The sequence below is a fragment of the Corvus brachyrhynchos genome, unplaced genomic scaffold (assembly GCF_000691975.1).
Source record: "Corvus brachyrhynchos isolate BGI_N302 unplaced genomic scaffold, ASM69197v1 scaffold5, whole genome shotgun sequence".
In the NCBI taxonomy this organism is placed as follows: Eukaryota; Metazoa; Chordata; class Aves; order Passeriformes; family Corvidae; genus Corvus; species Corvus brachyrhynchos.
This window is the reverse complement of record NW_008238321.1, coordinates 11,426,379-11,445,944: the sequence shown is the minus strand read 5'-3', so window position 1 is coordinate 11,445,944 and position 19,566 is coordinate 11,426,379. Positions and strand designations below refer to the sequence as shown.

The following is a 19,566-nucleotide window of genomic DNA, read 5'->3' as shown; positions in this document are numbered from 1 at the left end:
GTGCGCCCCGGGTTCTGGACGCGCGCCCCGGGCTGAGGATGTGCACCCCGGTATTTTCAATGCCACCCCCGGTTTGTCCGGTGAGCCCTGTGAGAGCGCTCCAGTGAAGTTTGCAGGTGGCGGTGACGGGAGGGGGTTTGTAATCACAGAGATGTTTGTAATTAGTACCGGTGCATCTAGAGGAAAACAAAAAAAAGTGGGAAACTGAGAATCCCACAGAGGCCTTGGAGCAGTAGTAGGTGGCAAACTAGGAATGAGTTGTTGCAATGGGATCCGACTGCGATAAAAGGTTAGTGCTATGTTTGGGCAGTGTGGCCACATGGGTCGGTACCTGGTGGAGAAGTTAGGGGCTATGCCCTTGCAACGCAATGGTTATGTGATAGATTTCATTTGGAACGTGTTCAGATCCGCACTGTGTTTTGGCAAAATGCTACTGAAAATCTGACAGGAGTTAGAAGGGCTAATAGAAACTCTTAGTGCAGAAGGAAGCTGGCAGCTTAATCTAGGTTAAATATGCAGAGCTGAGCTAACGAAGAAAACGTAGTATAAACACTTGAGGACTGCTGTACAAAGGAAGACCATATTTCTCCCTGCTGATCCATTACTGCAGCGTTCTTAGTGCTCTGGGTGGGCACTGACATCCAGAATCTTGCTGGGTGGATGTATCCCTGGAATTTAATGCTTGTGGTCTGCTGTTTGGATCATTCAAGACATAAGTACAAAGAGAAGCAGAATTCAGGTTTACAGGAAGAACTTCCTTCTGGTGAACAAAGAAAATCTGAGAGTCTTTTGTGTTGTTAAAAGCAGTAGTAGAAAAACAAGTCAGGAAAATGTGTTGTGGAGGTGCCTGTGTCATTCACAGGTAGATGGTCTGCAGTGGATAATCTCCATCTCTATTATATTAGATCTAGATTTTAAATGTAGGTATTGATTATTTAGTACATTTAGTAAGATTTATGGTTACTGAGTTTGTGGGGTAAGCAAGGATTGCATGTTGAGACCCCTGGTACTTTGACTCTCTGCAGTTTTATTGACTTAACACTTAAAGAAGTGTTTAATCCTTTTACTAATATTAGGCAAGAGTTGCAATGTTTATAATTTTTATTATAACAAAGGTCTTAGCACAACAATCTGAAAAGATAAAAGATTGACACACTTTCTGTCATGAAACTAGTGGCATTTCATATGTTGTACCTGGAGGAAAACAAAAGCAGTTTCTGTTCTGAGGAAGTAGTTCTGGAATTAAGCTGGTTTTCACCATTTTTTTAATTTGAAATTTAGATTGGGTTTGGGAGTTTTTGGTGAGGGGGGTTTTGGTCTTATAATTTGTTAGCATTTCTGTTATTCACTGGTGTTATATAGGTAGTTGTCAATAACTTTATTGGCAAGATTAACCATGAAGGATCATAGAATCATTTAGTCATTGAGGTTGAAAAAGAGCTCCAAGATCATCAAGTCCAACCTTTGACCAAATAACCACCATGCCCACTAAACCATAATGAGAAGAAAGTGGAGATCTGTGAACAACACCTTAATTTTGGAAACAAGCTTCTGTTAGTTGTCACCATCACCCTTCTGCCAATGGTTATGTCAATAATCAGAAGTCTTAAAGACAAGAATTGCAGGACTGTTGTTTTTCAGTGGAACTGCAGGTGAGAGTTCAGTGCAGAACCCCAAGGTGTATGAGCTCAGGTACAGCATATGTGTAGTCATGCTGCTTATGGAACAAAGCCTGTGTTTCCCAAGGCTTTGAAAATGTTTTCTTCTGGATTGAAACTGGCAACACACTGCAAAAGGCAAATCATCTGAGCCATTCCAGACCTGTTCAGTGGAGTGAGGCAGCAGCCTCATGAGTGAACCTGACACATCCCAGCCTGCTCCTCAGCTCCTTGGGATCATTTGCTTCTGCCAGGCTCTTGGAATTGGCTTCTGAATGAATGGACAAAGTACACAAGCTGCTGCTTTAGTGGTTTTTCAGGAGCCACTAAGGATTCCTTTTGGGACTCACTGGCCTGTGCTGTTTTATTTAACAAGCACTGAGCTGCAGTGAGAAGAGACCTAAACCAGTGAATCAGCAGTCTCGGGGATCCCTGGGGCAGACTCAGAATCTGTTTTTCAGAGGAAAGGATCACTCACTTGTTCTGTCTACAAGTGTGTTTGAAAGTACAGTCACGAGCCTGATTCTGCCAGAAATGCACCCATTTCCAGGTGGTTTTCAATCCTAAGCAGGCACATTTGTTGCTCAGCTGAAGGGTCTTCCCTCGCTGCTTTGGGCCAGTGTTTGATCTGGCATAAGGGCCTTGGTGCACTGTGTGCTCCCCTCTGCTTGCTGGGATGCTGCACACACTGGGATGAGAATCCTGTCCCATTACAGTAGTGACTGGAAGTTCCATTGTGCTGAAGGCTGTGTAAACCTGCACTGAGTGAATGTTCCTCTCCCAACAAGGCAAATGAATGTGATGGGATCAGGGTCTGAGCACCTGTGTGTTAAATCTTCGGGGAGTTACCCCAGCTGACAGTTTCTGTCCTTCCACATGCATTTTTTGCCAGGTTCTGTTAAAACTCTACATCTCACTTGAGGATACTTAAAGCTCCCTATCTGCACAATGAACACATGCAGTCAGATTAAGGCACATTTTTGCAAGATTTAAGGGTGAGATAAAAGGGTGTTGGCTGTAGAGAATAATTCTTTATGGTAGAAAACAGACACAATGGCATTTTATGAGAAGGACTGGGAATAACTCCATGTCAGTGTAGGAGAGTGAAAAATAATAGTGATGCTCTTCATTAAAAAAGAAATTTAAATTTTTTAAATACAACTTTCGCACAGAGAACCTACATTGGCTTTCTAGGGAGTTTACCTTGTAGATATCTTCAAAGAACAGAGTAATGATTAAGACAAAAGTTTAAAGCATTATTTCTTAGCAAGTAATTAGTCCTCACTTTGTTACAGTTCTGAGTTAATTTTAACCTGAAGTTTGTTGGAAAGACTGTAGGAAAAACTAAACTTTAGTATTTATGGAAATTGATAATAGCTTTCTGTGTATTATTTTTACTATTTTTGGGTTTACATTGCTGAACTTTTTTAATGATCCTTTGTCTCTTTCTCTAGTGGTATGTCTGCAACACAGAACAGTTGTCTGAATCCCTTCAGCCCATTTTTGTCCAGAGTTACCTTGACCAAGGAACACAGATCTTCTTAAACAACAGCATTGAGAAGTCAGGCTGGCTGTTTATCCAGCTCTATCACTCTTTTGTGTCCTCTATTTTTAGCCTTTTTATGTCCAGAACATCTATCAATGGGTAAGTGAAAAGTCGATCTTGGGTAAGCTAAATACAGTTTGGATTTAGAGTTTTCAAGTGTTCAGCCCTACCCCTTAATCTGCCAGCTTTTCAAAATGTGTAATTTCCCTTTGCTGGTCTGTCAGATGTGAAATGCCCTCCTGTGCTCATCATGCCCAGCCCTCTTAACTGGTGATCACTATTTCCAGTATGGGGGGACAAAGGAGCTAATTGCTATTAATAAAAGACAGAGGATTCTGATTGTATTTTATAACTTGTGTAATTTTCTTCTAACTAAGAGAGTGTTTTCTTTGTGTCTCTTCCCTCAGCTTTCTCCCCCCACACCTTGCCCTTCCCCTACTGCCACATTTATATCAGTTACTGTTGTGATTGTGCAGGTTGTTGGCTGTATCCAGTCAGTTCTGTATTGCACCTAAAACTCTTCCTACTGCAGAGTGTGTACCTGCCAACTGCAAATCATGGCAAACAGCGCAAAGCTGGCCAAATGTTGTAACACTAATGTGGAATTCTGTCCTTCCTCTTATTCTCTAAAACAATTCCACCTCAATTTGTGTGTAAGCTGCAGTGGAACAGGAAACTTCTGATGTAGCATGTCTGCATCAGCAGAGCAGGAAAACATAAGTTGATCAAACAGCATTCTTCTATTCTTATTGCATCAGTTGCAGGGGAGTTTGGCTGTTCATAGGTGCTTTAGTATTTTTTTCAAAGAAGTCAGTGCCTATTTTTGCTCACCTCACCTCATTCAGACACGTTTAACAGATTATCAGTTTTGACCTCCTAAAGAATGCATTTTATTACATTTAGCCAATTTCTCCAGTATCCCCACCTCTGCACCTGCTACATACTTCTGCACAGTCTGACACAAGATAGGAGCTGTCTACTGGGGCTAGAAAAATAGTCTTTTTCCTTATTTTCTACCCAGATGACTTTATGAGCTTCCCTGTGGTGTTCTTAGTTATGTGTAGCTCTATATAAAGGTTCCTTTGGTCTCTTCTTCCTTTCTCTTCTATTTTTTTTTTCAAAGGCTCTTCAGGGCTTTGAATAACACCTCATAATGCTGTTAGGAATAATAGCTATGAGCCAATTATACAGTGTGGACTGACACATGTGTGCTGCAAGGGGCCTCTACTTAAATTGGATGTAGTCTGTTTATTTTTATACATTTGATATCCTGCTTAGTTTCTTCTCTATGACTTTGTATACTCTGTCCTTTTTGTTTCTTTGGGTTTTAGTACAGTCAGTCTTCCCTAGGCTCCCTCCTTTTCACATTTTTTATTCTTTGAGTCTTTTTATCTCTGTTTATCTTTTTTCTGGTTTTTTTTTTTTCCTGTTCATTGTCTTTAAGTTTAACCTGCTATCCGACAGGAGTTTAAAGAATAGTATTTATCTACCTGCAGTCTATTACTGACCAGTTATTTTTCCTCTGCCTGTTCTTCTAACTGTTTCATCATTGAATTCTGCTATGACAGCTGAAGTGTGTCACTGTGTAGTCTTCAAACAGTTATGGGCGGGTATGTCATTGACTTGATCCACAAGGAATCCAACTGTCACCTCTACCCAATTCCTTAATGAGTTGTCTATTTTCTGTTCCACAGCTTTTCATGTTGAATGCAGGATCTGCAGATAGCAGCAAAAGCCATTGTAACATAGAATTAAAAAAATCTCTTTTGCCCCTCCAGCAGTGTTACCCCCATCCTTTCTTTAAATCTGTTCCCTGTCTCCTCTTTCCACATCCTATTCCTCATTCATTGTGCATACTTCTGTGTCTGCAGCCATTTTATTTCCTCTGTTATTTTATCTTGGTTTTCTTTTAAAGTAGGTGGCAGAGATTCAGACCTGCAGATGTGACAAATAAAGTTCAGTCTTTATCTTTGCTTCTCTTTCTCTTCCCCTTCCTTTTTCTGTTTTAATGCAATCATTTTCTTGAGCTGCACTCCACAAGCTCTTCCTTACCTAATCAAATTCCTTCTGGAGTCTTAACCACTGTAACTGCATGTGGCTCTGTGTTTGAGCTCTGAGAAGTGCAAGGCAAGTTGAACTGGATTTAGAATTTATCCGAGTGGTGACCTTTTTTAATATTATGTGTGACTGGTTCCTGCCAAAGCACATTCTAAATTTCTTTACTGCCTGTCCGGTTAAGTTTGTACAAAATTGGTCATTTCTTGGTTTTACATTTCAGGCTGCTGGGAAGGGGCTCAATGTTTGTGTTTTCCCCAGAACAATTTCAAAGACTGCTTAAAATAAATCCTGAATGGAAATCCCACAGACTTCTCGATTTAGGGGCTGGGGATGGAGAAGTCACTAAAGTCATGAGTCCTCATTTTGAAGAAATCTATGCCACTGAATTGTCTGAAACTATGATATGGCAGCTTCAGAAGAAGAAATACAGGTATTGTACTGAATAATTCCTACATCCTTTATATCAGACATTACAGCAATCTGTTTGTAATTTAATTAATGTTCAGTATTGTCAGTCAATTCCTTTATTGTTTGATTGTTATGGAAAAGGCTAACCTGTACAAAAGCAGAAAAACAAACACATCTGATGTTGTGTTAGCAGTTGGTTGATGTTAGCAGTGTTGGGTTTTGTCTCCTTTATTACCTGATGTTTATCAGGCAGTATCAAGGTTCATAGGGCTGGACATGTAGCCATGCTGTTCACTGATTTAGTTTTCTTTTCCAAAAGACCAGAAGGGATTGTGTCTGGCTCTTCTCTAAATGGTTGACCTTACCTGCACTGTCAACACATCCACAGGGAATTTTTGTCTTCAACAGACTGTATCTCTTTGTCTTTCCTTTCACAGGGTGCTTGGTATAAATGAATGGCAAAACACAGGATTTCAGTATGATGTTATCAGCTGTTTGAATTTGCTGGATCGCTGTGATCAACCACTGACTGTATTAAAAGATATTAGAAGTGTACTGGAGCCAACCAGAGGCAGAGTCATCTTAGCACTGGTTCTGCCATTCCACCCCTATGTGGAAAATGGTAAGTGCACAGATTAACAGCTGTTTAGGCAGTTAAAGAAAACATTTGTAGGATCTAGTATCCCAAATTAAATGTTTAATAAATGACATGTTTGTATTGGATTTTCTTGCAAATAACAGGGCATGTCCAGAAGTATGAAATCATAGGTAAATAGGCTACATGATGTAAGCTGTTTTGTTAACTCCACAGAATACATTGTTGGCACCAACAAAAAGCTCAAATATTGAAGTCACAGATCCTGTTCTGCAAGTTACCACATTTCAGCTGTGTTGGAACAGCTTGGGAAAACTGGTCCCTGATTAGGGCCTTTTACCTAGAGGTGACTCCAGCTGTCTCTAGTGACCAATTGAGCAAAACCATCAGAACTGTCTAGTGCTGGATAGGTAGTTCAGGTCAAGCTGTTTGAAGTGTTCCAGATGAATCCTACCTAAAAATTCATAGGGAGATAACTTTGACTTTCCAACATGAGGTCTCAAAGTAAAATACAGACCCCTACGAATACAAATATCAACCACTACTAGTATTGTATTCATTTACCTTGTACTAGTAGCAGGAATAAAAAAGTAAAATTCAGTGCTAAAACTCAATTATTTACCCTACTTGGATTTTAAAGAAATATATGAGAGATTTTCAGATTAATCTGTCCCACTGACTAAACTTCTAAAGAGACTAGGAACTTTTTTACATGCCTGTGATTGTGGATTCAGGTTGAAGCACCCTGAAGGTGGTTTGAGTTCCAGGAGGCTGATGATCATCAGTCATTGTTTGGCCTCTGGTTCTCCTCGAGTGCTAAGACTTGTCTGTGGAAAGGCATGGATGCCCAGAAAATACAGAACTAATCATGTTCTGGCAATCACAAATGCATCAAACTGAATCTGATTTTCTCTTTTTACATGCCAATGGTGTTTTGGTGGGAGAAGGGAGAAAAGAAGTTTTAAGTACAAGAAGTAATGCCAACAGATGAAGAATTACTTAAAATACAGTATTTGAGCTTGTAATTTTGTAACTGTTCTGAAAAGTAGTGTGTCTTAAATTAGATTTGGGGTTTGACTTAGGCATCTGTAAAGTATTTCAAGCATATTTAGTTGCAACTTATTGTTCCTGTAATGTGGAACAATATGGCTTCCCCTTGTAGAAATCCTTCAAAATTCCAAATAACAGCAGTGTCTTTGTAGTCTTTCACTGGCATATTAAAACCAAAAAATGAGAAGTGCTTCTTTTTTTGTGTGCCTTCAAAACTCTGTGCCATTGTGTTTGGCAATCACTATTGCACCCCACATCTACTTTTCTGCATTTTGTTGGGTAACCCCATGACAGACCATGTACAACTCCCTGGCTCAACAGGAGGAGGATAAATGAAGGAACAAACTATTCTGAGCCTGCTTATATCCTCCATCATTAGTCTCCTACTTTACACTAGGAGGAGAAGAGAGAGTTAAATTTATAAATCCCAAGGGACTGGACACCTGTTGTGTGATTGTTGGACACACTCATTCCTACTTGTTGAAAGCTGAAATGCTGTTGTAAGATGATTCCTAAACCAGTGTCATAATTTTATTCGTGATGGTGACTTGGCAGATGAGTCACTTTGCTGAAGGCATTTTTGTTCCCTTAATATTCTCTGAAACTTAAAAACATGCTCTGTTTGTCTGTTTGCCACTATTATGGATATGGACTCGTATAAACTGTTCACAATGCAGGTTAACACACACAAAAGTTACAGCCTTCCCACTTAAGATCAATTTAACTGTGGGCTAAAGAAACAGACAGTGAACTGCCAGACTATCTTCATGATCTAAACAACATTTTAGGATTTCAGTATTTCATTCAGCTGTTTTACATGATGATGCATTTTAAAAATAGATATGTACATATGTTTTATATGTAACAAAATTATACTTGGAACATTCAAAGAGGAGAACATTTCATGGCTCAAGTAACTTCTTGTAGCAGCTCATTAAAACCAGCTTGGACCCACGTAGTGAAACTTGAATTTTCTAGAGGGAGAACAAATGGAAAAGAGTTGGGGCAGGTAAGGTGTTTGATCCAGTGGCAGATCCATAGATAGAAGTGGAGAAATTATTTTAATCAAAATGAGATATTTGGGTTATTACATGCAATATAAGGGGATGGTAATGGTGGAAACAGTCTATGTGAATAATATAAAACCTGCTCTAAGAGAACAAAGCAAGGTGGAGGAGGAATTAAAATACAGATCTGTGCTCACTGTTTGTGGAATGACAGTGACACCTAGAGTCCGTAGGAGCTTAATCATAAATTCTCTCTGGGCTTTTCAGTTTTATTTCACCATGCAGGACAACCAGGAATGCAATTATTTCAGATTTCTAAATTAGGTCAGAGAGCTGAATGAATCATCAGGTATTAAACCCAGTCACTAAGAACAAATATTACCACAACTTTGTTTCTAATAGGTATCTCATAGAGTCATATGAGAATCCTTTGTATTTCCTAATACAGACAGAAAAAGTCATTATTGGATAATACATGACTAGACTGGTGTAATTTTCTCTAAAATAAAAATGCCATGCCATACTTCAGAAGTAGTGAACACTGGGAGCCTGGGAGTGTGAAATTTCCTTGTTGAACACATTAATACCCTTGTGATTGATTGACAGGGATGAGAAGGCAAAGGTGTCTTTTCCATGCTCCTGAAATACTATTATTGAACTGGAAACACAGTAGTGTGTAAGATGGACCCTTGCTTTGTCTATGAAACTTCATTTGTTAAACAAAGCCTTGCTTTATTTAAATTACGATAAAAGATGCAGCTGTTCTTTAGAAGGGAAAATGCTTGATACCAACAGGTATCTTGTAAAAGTGCTGATTTTGCAGATTGGCTGGGTAGTAACTGCTGAAAAAGGTACTTTAAAAAAACCAGTATACTTCCTTTGACTGGATAGTGTAGTTCTTTTTTGTGCTTGTGTCCATGTTGAACAGGCATGCAAAGGCAAAATGTGGTGCTCCAGGTGTTCCTGACTTGGGATGGTAGGACTGGGAGATGGGGGTTGCCAGTCTAGCAGGTGAATTTTAGTATTGGAGGAGCAAGCTTTTCACAATGAGCATTACTTTCCTAAATAGGCTTGGAGGAAGCTCCCATCCCAAATGAGCTTTGCCAGGATAGTGCATGTGTTTATATTGTCACTTTTTTCTGCTTGCCTGACAGGTTTTGCTCTGTTTAAGCTGTTCTAAGGCTCATTAAGTGTTGGTCTGTAAATGGTACATCAATAGCTATCCCATTAATATGACCAAACCCAGAATTTCACCCATGAAACGAGTTTATTTTCTGTTGCTGTAAATTATCAAACGTGTTTCACAATTGCCCAGTTCATGTAAAAGGAATACATGTAAGTTTATGTAAAGAGAAAAAAAAGAAGACACAGAATTCAATCTAAACTAAAATAGGAAACTTTTATGAAGCATCAGCAGTTATCTTACAAAGATGAAGTCTTTTCCCAGGGTTCTTGGAAATGGAAAATGGAATGGGTAACACAGATGTAAGGTACAATGCACTTGGTTCTGGTGATCTGTTTAGAAAATACTCTTGAAGAACAGTGCCCTGCAAGGTTTTGTCCTCTCCCTTTAAAGCAAAGGAAGTCTGTGAAGAGGCTTAACTTCCTCACCAGCCCCTTTGCTTGCACCAGAACTGTTGAACAGATCTGAAGTGCTGCACATTCTCATCTGTTCTGATAAACGGTGCCATCTTCCGAATCATCCTGGGGAGAGAAGTGTTCTGTTATTGAGGTGATTTTTATTTTTTTTAAATAAAGGCAAAATTCCTTTTTTGAGGCAAACTCCATCCCTTTAGTGTTTCAGTAAAATCCTTTCTCCCCTCTTACCCAGTTGTTTTTGTCCATGTGGTATCTACAGGCTTCAGAACATGTTTTTTACCCTATTGACTTTTCCTAATCTCCAGGGAGCACAGAGGCAGTAAAACGTAGCCCATATTTTCATATCTGATGCTCAAACCAAAGACCAGGTCATGTCAGCAGGGACTTGAAGTCTTTAAAGGGGTAATTACAGAGGAAAATGATTGGAGCTGTATGGAAATAAATGAAGTAAAATGTATATAGGAGAAGTGCTTGACTTTGGTCTGTGTTTCATTTGGTTCCTCCTTGCATCTTGGAATGGTCTCTGTACTCAGAACAGGAAAGAATTAACATTGTTTCTCAAGCAAGATTTTTGAAGCAAAATTTTGAAGCCATTTTCTTTGCTTGTAAATACCTGTGACTTCTAAAGTCGTGTGGTTTGGTTTTGCAGGTTTTTTTGATAATTTACATGGCACATGTAAAATTATTGTCATATAAGACTTGATGGCATAAATTTGGAATGATGAAATAAGTTGTGTGTCTTTCTTTACCCACTGATATTGAATACTTAGTTTAGGCTCTGTGTGCTGAAGGAGGGGAAATACCTTTAAATATATTCCTGAGTTTTTATAATAGTTCTGTTATGTTTCTGTCCCCTATTCTGGGTTAAGGGAGCAAGAGGAGCTGCAAAAGAAATATTTTTCAAACATGACCTGTTAATAGCTCTAAGCATTTAGCAAACAGTCCAGAACCAGACTTCTTCTTGGCAAAATACAAACTTTTGGCAATTTTATTTTTAAATGTACATGCATAATTTTAAAAGGAGTGGGTGTGTATGTGTATATATATCTGCACACACATCTGTAAATAGATAGATATGTAATTGTATGCATATGGCCATTTATAATGCTTTATAATGTCTGACTGTCATTCAGAATACTTTTTTTTACACCTCTATCAACTTTAAAGGAAATGGGCACGCTGTATTCCTAAAACCTTTTGGTTTCTCTTTTTCCCCATAAATTCAGGTATTAGTAGGTGCATACTCACAGGCTGCTGGCTGTGTTGAGCGTATCTCTGCTTTTGAAGTTCTTGAGCAATTGCTTGAAAAATTTTTCGGCCACTATTTATGTTCTGCAAATTATTTAAAATATTTTTGTTCAGTGCAACATTTTATGTTGTAGGAAGCATCTTTTTCTACCTTTTGTAATTCAGGTTTTTTACCTGGATTTGTCTTTGGGAATGTTACTAAGTAACAATTTAAAACCACACAGTTTGGCAAGCAGAAGGCTTTTAAATTACATTACTACTGCATTGCTTAACATATGCACCTTCTTTAATGGATATTTAAATGCATGGCTTCTGATTTTTGTACAAGGATACATAATGGTCGAGGTTGGTTTTTTAAACACATTAGCGCTTACTTGAATGGATCATTTAAAGAAACAAAAAATTAATAGCAAAACCTGTTACTGTCAGAAGTTTGAACCAACTTTACTTAAAACCTAAAGGAAACAGTGTATTAGAGATGGCCTTTACATAGATTAACTTTACCATGTATCCAATGGGTTAAAAATAAATTAACTGGTTTGTTAAAATTAGTTAAATATAAAGTGAAGCCTTAACAGCTTGGAATGTCTCTTCAATGGAATCATCAATTAATCACAAATTTGATGCCAAATATACTTTAAAAAGACAAGAAGAAGAAGATCTGAATCACAGGCAAAGCAAATAACATGGTAACATACGTAGTTCTGTGTTGTTTGGTCTTTCCCACTTTTCTTTAGCAGCTTTGGTTTTAACTGGAGGGAGGGAAAATAAATGACAAAGCAAATAAGATATAAGGTGAGAAATTAGCAGAGTAGTTAAAATTGTTGCCCTTTTGCAGTGTCAGTTTGTAGGTAAGTGTTTCACTAGATCAGCTGATACCATAGGAAAAATCAGAGAGGTTTTCACATGTGTAAAGTTTTTTTCAGCTTCTAGTAGTAGATACTGCAAGTATTTTTGCTTTGAGCACAGTGGGACCTGCTTGAAACACAACTTAATCTCAAAAAGAAACCAATGGCATCATAGATCCAGTTTTTCCCCTGAAGAAGGCTTGTTTAATTTTTCCCACTGTACTCTTCACTCTGTACCTTCACTTCTAAAGAAAAACAAAAATGAAAAAGCCAGTCCTGTCTTTATGCTTGGACAGTGGTCACTACAGGAAAGAACCATTTTACCATATCATAGAAGTAAGGACTGTGAAGTCCTGATTCTCCTGTCAAAGTCCCATTATTATGTAACAGTTCCAGTTGTAGCTCTGGGTGTTTTTATCTAAGCACAGATTTTGTTCTAGATTAAAAAAAAAACAAAAACCAGTAATTACATAGCTTTTAACCATGTGCATTTTAATGGGTTTGTTTCTGTAAGCATAAAACTTCTTCCAAGTCTCATTTTTTAATTTTACCATTATCTGTTCTGTCCATGTATGAAGAGACTCAGTAGACAAGCGAAGTCAGTCTGCAGTAACTTTACTGCACCTCATAAATACTTTGATGTGAAATTTAAATTATTTTACCTTTACTGGAAATTTATACTCTCAGGGTAATTTTAACTTCAGAATACCTTTTCTTTTAGACACTTTACTGAAAAAAGAAAATGTGGTTGCTGTTGAGAGTCCAGGTGTGTGCCACACAGGATTTCACAGATGTGTTTGTGCAGCTCATGGACTTGAACCAACCTCCTCTTTAAAACTTAACCATAAAAGTTATGAAATCTAGAAATGTGTTTTTATTCCCCTTATGGAGATGTTAAAACTGCATCGATTTAGAAAATGAACAAAACCAGAAAAAACACTTTGAGCCTACCTTGTAGACCACAAAGGATGTGAACACAGCAGAGCTGTACAGGAACAGTAAGGACGAGGTGATGATCATGAAGATGAGTTTTCCATTGCTGTGTTGCTTCCCTGATCCTTTATTAAAAATGAGTGTTAGAATAAAGGGCAGTTCTGAGTCACATAATTTTTTTAAGACTCTGCATTCCAGCTCCCTTTCTCTGAGGAATTAAAAAAACCTTATACCATCAATATTTTTCTGGTTCATTTTCAGTCTAAATTCCTTTGTGAGACCATTTTCCTTTTGTTTGCTCATATGTTTGCAAGGGCAATGGAGACCTGTTAGTTTTGATTACAAACCCTTCCTTTAGGGGTAGAGAGAGAATGGAATCCAGTTTTCTGCTCTTGTAAAGGTGTATCTGAATAAAGCTCATAGGCTTCTGTTCAGAAATGAAGTTGAAGGAAGGAAGGAATATAAAGAAAGTAATAATCCAGCTGGGTTTTTTTTCTTTTTCTATTTTAGGCATGTAAAACTGAAATGTAGTTACTGAAGTTTCATTATTTTCTTAACTAGAAGGCAAGTGATACAGAGGTTTAGAACATTTTTCTCAGGCTGGCACAGTGAATCCCCGGTCTGAGGCCTGCACTCTCTTGCACATACTTCTACTAAATGTTGGTTTCTCTACTTCCCATTTTTTTGTTGAAACTTCCTTTCTGACAGCCATGAAAGTCTTTATGTAAGAGGATGTACAGTATGTTTAGACAGCACAAGTACAAAACTTCTTTCTTTTGTAGAATTCTAGGGTCATCATCATCATATGATAGAACAGGCTAATTAGCAAACGAGGTTGAGATGCTTATTTGTGGAATCCCTCTGGTTTTACTAATAACATCTTAATATAGTCCTACTACTCCTAATGGGTTTGTTGGTATTTCCATCTTAAATGTCATTCTTGAAAGTATAAAGAGAGTATTTAGACAAGATAATTTATTTCTTCTAAGACGCTTCATTAAGAAGGAATGAACAACTGACCTGTTACCGTTAGTACTGTTCCATCTCCTGTTTGTTTGGAGAGGGGTGAACCTGAGTCTGAAAATGCTATTCCACAGATATAAACAGCATTGTCATCTACAGTCAGATCTTTTATCTGAAGTAAGATGTTATTTCCTGATAAGTGTACTTTGTACTTCTGATGATCTGTGCATCCAGGAGTACACAAATCCTGATGTGTATTAGTTAAAAAGCGAAACCACAGAACTTCAGGTGGGGAGGAGGAGCATCCAGAGGCAGAGAAAGTGCATGTTAGGGACACATTGTTCGTGGAGGAGTCAGCTTGCTGAAACCTGGGCTGTGTTACAGTGACTCGGCACTGACCTGCAACACCTGTTGGGAAGGAACGATTGGTACCATGAGGGACAGCTAAAAAGCAAGGTACAGTCTAAAAAGAAAATACAGCTGCTTTTGGTTCATTCAGGAAAAGGTGGGAGGAAAGGAGGAAACCAGCCGCGTTTCAAACTTGAAATTGTTAAGGCTGTTTTCAGTGAACTTTGTTCTTAGGTAATTCCTACAGCTTGCACATGTGCTAATTTCACACTTTCATCTACGGGGTAGTGCACTTGGCTTTCTATTTTCTGACAAAATAGAGAAGACTGATAGATGTGAACAATGTGAATGTTTCCTTTGGCACTGGAGAAGACCAGAAGAATACTTTGTGCAGTTTCCTGCCTGAGATTTAGTCCTGCACGTTTGGGGGGGTACTGGGCAGTGGGGGCGGGTGTTGTGTGACCTAAGTGCAGCTGCTCAGTGGAGCAGTTCTGCAGGGCTTTCTCTCTCGTCCACTGGTCTGAGTCAAGCCAGACAACCCAAAGGCAGGCAGTGGAAATGTCATAAATCAAGACATCTGTAATTTAGCAACGTCATAACATTGATTAGAATTCACAATAGTTCCAAGACATTCTTCCACTTCATCACACATATTGACTCTGGGTTTCTAAGAATAATAGTGCTTGTTAGTTCTGACATTTAAAAATGTGTGCAGAGAAAACAGGAAGGGTAATCAGAGAAGAGCGTTTTAATTAAGGAACTAAAATAATGTGTGGTTTAATATGACTAGTCTGGAAGGGGTTTTTTAAAGTCCTTATTGAAATCCACAGTGTAAATTCTGTTTTAGTATATTTTTTTTCAAATAAGTTGTGTAGTTATTTAAAGTATGGCATTGAAATTATTGCAGTGAGAATAAAGGTAGTATCTAAACAGCATCCTTTTGTGCTTGCCAGAAAATAACAAATTAGAAGATAAATAAACTGGAATCTCTTAGTGTACTGCTGATACACAATTTGTAAACCTGTCCGTGGTGAACAATTAACATTGTCTCTTCACCATTTTTCTCACCAAATCCAATCAGATTCAGTGTCTGTGACTTCTTCAGGAATAAAATGAAGCTGATTCTGTGTCAGGTCCATATCAGAGCCATTCCACAGCAGCTACAGCAATCTGAAAATTTTAAGTTGTGGGTGTCCTTGCACCCGTGTGTGGTGAAAGACGGTAGCTTGTGCTTCTGCAGCTGATCCCCTTCTCTTTTCCACCTTATTCACAGGCTCTGGTGTCCTTGCAGAGCAGAACTCCATGGCCTCAGGTCATGTAGGTGCTGCCTGCTGAGCTTCCCAAACCCTCCTCCCAGACAAACACAGTTGCAGTGAAACCCGGCTGCTTCTGGAGTGTTCCAGGCAGGGAGGTGCAGCGGGATCTGACCCATATATCACAGGTTACAGCAGCATTTCAGACTTTTGGAAGAAAAAAGCATTTGCTAGCAGTTACGTACCTTGGAAGTTCTATAAAGATAGCAGAAATTAACTTGATTTTCAGTGAAACTTTTCACTGCTTTTATTTTGTAGCTGTGTTGCAAATCATAACCACAAAATTCTCAGACTTTTTTAACTGCTGTTAAATGAGAAAATATAAGAAATATTTTTAAAGTCTTACCAGCACCATACAGGATACAGTCAAATGCCAGCATTAGCACGTTGTTTAATTTGTTGAAAGATGCCATTTCTTGTATCTCTCTGGAAATGAATCTTCATGAAGGAAGAGGAACTTAGGAAATGTTTGGATTTGCAGAACTGTCTTAATCACAAGATGTAGAACTTCCTGTTTAGAAGGGTGTTTACTACTGCATTTAGCAAACTGGTTAAAGGTACAGCTCAAGCCAGAAAGCTTTTGTTTGTTGTGGATGACATTACTTGGAAAATGAGTGAAAAACTTTAAATTTTGAACTTCTGAGAGTTGTACCTATAATCCTTCAGATTATTTCATTGGATATAACAAATAATGCATTTTCCAGCATGCTGCAAGTGATCAGCTTCTTTGTTTTATATGACCCTAAGCAGCCTTTAGCAGATCAGCTAGTAGATGGCCACTGAAGGCACAAAGTAGCCATCCATTGTAATGTGGTGATACACTGGTGAAAGCTTCACAGCAAATCATAATTTCCACGTTGGTGACTCTAATAACTGTTAATTACCTGTGCGCTGTCTGCTGGACACCAGCCTCACTAATGGCAGTTACCTTTTAGCCACTCCTGGGACTTCTAGTTAAAAATGTAACAAAAGATAACCTTAAAGAAGCTGCTTTTGAACAGGGACAAACTAGAACTGATCTTGCAGCAGATCTACAAGGGGTTTGGCAACCTCCTGTGTAGCGTGGAATGGAACATAATCAGTGTAATTATGCTTTCTGTAAGAAAATGCAGCACACAATAAAGTTTTCTTTATAATTGAAACAAAGCTGTTCTGTTTTCTCAGTAGGTGGCAAGTGGGAAAAACCCTCAGAAGTTTTGGAAATCAAAGGGCACACTTGGGAAGAACAGGTGAACAGCCTGCCAGAAGTCTTCAGTAAAGCAGGTTTTGCCATCGAGGCTTTCACCAGACTGCCCTACCTCTGTGAAGGTGACATGTACAATGACTACTACGTGCTGGATGATGCTGTCTTCGTCCTCAAGCCAGTGTAAGCCTGTGTGAAGTAAAGCTCCACAGTCTAACCCAAGAAGCAGCCTCTGAAAGAGGGTTTTGATTTATGGTTACTTAAAGGGAGGGAATTTTGGGATTGCCATGCTAAACAAATACCGTGTAAGAAATTTAAAGGCCAAAATACTAATGTATTTCTTTGTAGTGTGATTAGGGGGGGAAAAAAGGTTGTTTTTTAAATGGACTCCTCAGCTGAGAATTTCTTTTTTACCAGCTCTTAAACCAACATTGCATTCTGCAATCCAGCAGCAATGGGGGATATTTTTTTATACTTACCTGCAACAGGGATCATATCCAAACAAAAGCAATAGTCTTTATAATGGTGAAACCGATACAGTGTGAACTGTTGTGAAAGAAATCAAGCAAAATCTGGCAATAAAGTTATCCATTCAGTTCAAGCCTTGTTGAATAAAAACTGTTGAAATGGATAATCTTCCATGCTAAGTTACTTTCTCTCTTACTGTCATTCTTCACGTTTTTAATCATGCTAATAAACTTTTTTGAGATGACTTTTGCATTAACTTCTGTGTTCCTTTTTGTAACCATAGCCATGCTTGTCTGCAGCAACTGCTCTTTGTGTTGAGAATCAAGCTTTCAGTAGCAGCACAACCTTGCATTTATTTAAACAGCATTTAGTTAGGGATAACAGTGCACAAAAAATGTATCACTTTTGGTTGGAGTTCCTTCATGTTCCCCTCAAAGCCTCGTAAATGCTCATTGCTTTTGCATATGCCATTTTCCAGATAAAGGGTTTACGGTAGAACTTGTTAAAACTGCACTTTAAACTGATGGCTTTAATAACAAATCCTCTAAGCAAGTTGTTGCCAAATGTTTTCAGCTTTAAAAAGTTGCAGGTGGTTTCTTGCAAATTTCCTGAGTCAAACTGCCTGAGAGAATCAGGCTGTAGGGGCTTGAGAGTTCAGCTAGCTTGAGACATTCTCCTTACTTCAGGAGCAGTACATAAATGCTATCTATTTTAACATGTCTTGTTTAAAAAACTGTTTTAAGTGGATAATTTCTGGCAGTTGGGATATAACCTTCCTTTAAAACAACAAGAGACATCATAAGTAGTACAGACCTGGCAGGTGTACATCATGCAGTGCTTGAGCTGCAGGTGTGAGAGAGCAGAGAAACCTCAGGTAAGTAAAGTGAGAACGGACTTCTGTTGCTTTTGAAGTCTAAAAGTGTTGTTGTCTGTTGTGGGGGTTTTGTGGTTTTTATAATTATTGGTGATTCTGTGCCAGGTAGGATGCTTAATATGTCATTTTAGGTTTACCTCAAACTCACTTTGCCTGATGGTTAATGATTTCTCCTGCCAGTTTATTAGCTTTTTGTTCTCAGTCATCTTTGTGGAAAAGTAAGTATTCTGTAGTATGGGGCAAGGGACTTGACTGGTGAAATTTCAAATTACTTTTCAACAGTAATTTAGACTCAGTGTTATTCTCATTTCATGATGTGCTGTTGCATTTTGGCACATAGTGCAATCAGATTTGTCTGTTGGGAAAATGAGCTATGTATGCTCTGGAGTGAATCCATTAATTTATCTTCTGCTACCTTCATTTTGTACTCATCTAGTAGTAGGAAAATGATTTTTAATGTGTCATGAATTTAGGTTAAGGTAGCAAATACGTATTAAGACAAACTTCTTCAAAGGTACTTCAGTGTTTTAATCCCACAGGTTAAAAATCACACAAGAGACTGCATTTCATGTTTCTCATCTTTTAGTCCTGTCACTTAGGATTTCAGTTTGTAATAGCTTTGAGAGGCCTAGGAACAGAATGTGCAATGTAAATAATAGGAGGGTTTTTTCCTTTCTTATGATTTTCTACTTTTTTCACTCTGTTTAACAAAGTATTCTTACACTTGAGATGAGGAATTAAAACATGAGCAATAATGAAGAAAAGCTTTCTGCAAAGCCTTCAGCAGGGTCAAAAACCTTAGTCCTGTTGAATAAACAGAATAAACCGTAGGACTGTACCTACATCTGTATTTCTAAAGCCAGAGTTCCTGTGGAGGGAAGGGACTTCTTCCTCCCTGCAGGCCCTGAGAGAGCATTTGTGTGCAGTTAATGCTGCTCAGCCCACACAGAGAAACTCTTGAGTCCAGTAGTTCATTAAATTGCCCCAGATACTCTAAGATGCCATCTAAGGGAACAAGTGTTGCAATTCCAATGTCCGAATTCATTACTCCCGGGTTTGGGAATCCTGCCTCGTCCTTCCGCTGTTCCTGTCCTGCTGTGGGTGGCAGTGTCCGGGCTGCACTTCAGTGCTCTCGCTGAGTGCAGTGTTTTGCCCTAGAGAGTGACTAAACTGTTCTGTTTTGTCAGGGTGGACTGGGTGTGTTGCACTGTAGGAAAACAATGCTGTGCAAGGGCATGATTTTTAGCCAGAAACCTTCAAAGCAAAGTTGGAACAGCTTCACCCGTCAAAACCACAGCCCCCTTTTGCAGGGTGATCCCAGGAACAGTCAGTTCATACTCTGCCCTGAGGAACCCAGGGCCGGGGAGATGAGGTAGCCGGGCAGCACCAGCCCAGCCCTACGTTTCCCCGGCACAGCTTGTTGAGCTCTCTTCATCTCGGGACAGAAGTGTCCCCTTCTGCCTGCTC

At 38.9% G+C, this 19,566-nt stretch overlaps 2 protein-coding genes across 3 annotated transcripts; one reads left to right on the top strand and one right to left on the bottom strand.

Annotated features, from left to right (window-relative positions):
• Positions 1-6: 6 nt before the first annotated feature.
• METTL9 (methyltransferase like 9) lies at positions 7-17,469 on the top strand. 2 transcript variants are annotated; one of them, XM_017734162.1, is made up of 5 exons: positions 7-80; positions 3,113-3,303; positions 5,483-5,692; positions 6,108-6,292; positions 16,742-17,469. In XM_017734162.1, exons 1-5 carry the CDS (start codon positions 39-41, stop codon positions 16,942-16,944), a joined length of 831 nt encoding a protein of 276 aa, XP_017589651.1. In that variant the 5' UTR covers positions 7-38; the 3' UTR covers positions 16,945-17,469. The 2 variants fall into 2 exon arrangements, with proteins under 2 accessions (XP_017589651.1, XP_017589650.1); XM_017734161.1 differs by having other exon boundaries at positions 16,739-17,469.
• On the bottom strand, positions 9,696-16,685 carry IGSF6 (immunoglobulin superfamily member 6). Its single transcript, XM_008633502.2, has 6 exons — positions 15,921-16,685; positions 13,971-14,321; positions 12,969-13,075; positions 11,868-11,921; positions 11,170-11,253; positions 9,696-10,026 (listed from the first exon to the last, which is right to left on the bottom strand). The coding sequence occupies exons 1-6, from the start codon at positions 15,985-15,987 to the stop codon at positions 9,988-9,990; spliced, it is 702 nt and encodes a 233-aa protein (XP_008631724.1). The 5' UTR covers positions 15,988-16,685; the 3' UTR covers positions 9,696-9,987.
• Positions 17,470-19,566: the final 2,097 nt, after the last annotated feature.

Excerpts from the sequence above, each read along its gene's own strand:
- METTL9 (XM_017734161.1), top strand. The coding sequence starts at position 39 with ATGTGCACCCCGGTATTTTCAATGCCACCCCCGGTTTGTCCG. Across the intron at positions 3,304-5,482 it reads TCCAGAACATCTATCAATGG|GCTGCTGGGAAGGGGCTCAA; the intron begins GTAAGTGAAAAG and ends TTTACATTTCAG. Across the intron at positions 5,693-6,107 it reads CTTCAGAAGAAGAAATACAG|GGTGCTTGGTATAAATGAAT; the intron begins GTATTGTACTGA and ends TTCCTTTCACAG.
- IGSF6 (XM_008633502.2), bottom strand. The coding sequence starts at position 15,987 with ATGGCATCTTTCAACAAATTAAACAACGTGCTAATGCTGGCATTTGAC. Across the intron at positions 14,322-15,920 it reads CTGTATCCTGTATGGTGCTG|GTGTTGCAGGTCAGTGCCGA; the intron begins GTAAGACTTTAA and ends CCTTCCCAACAG. Across the intron at positions 11,922-12,968 it reads CATCCTTTGTGGTCTACAAG|TTAAAACCAAAGCTGCTAAA; the intron begins GTAGGCTCAAAG and ends CCCTCCCTCCAG.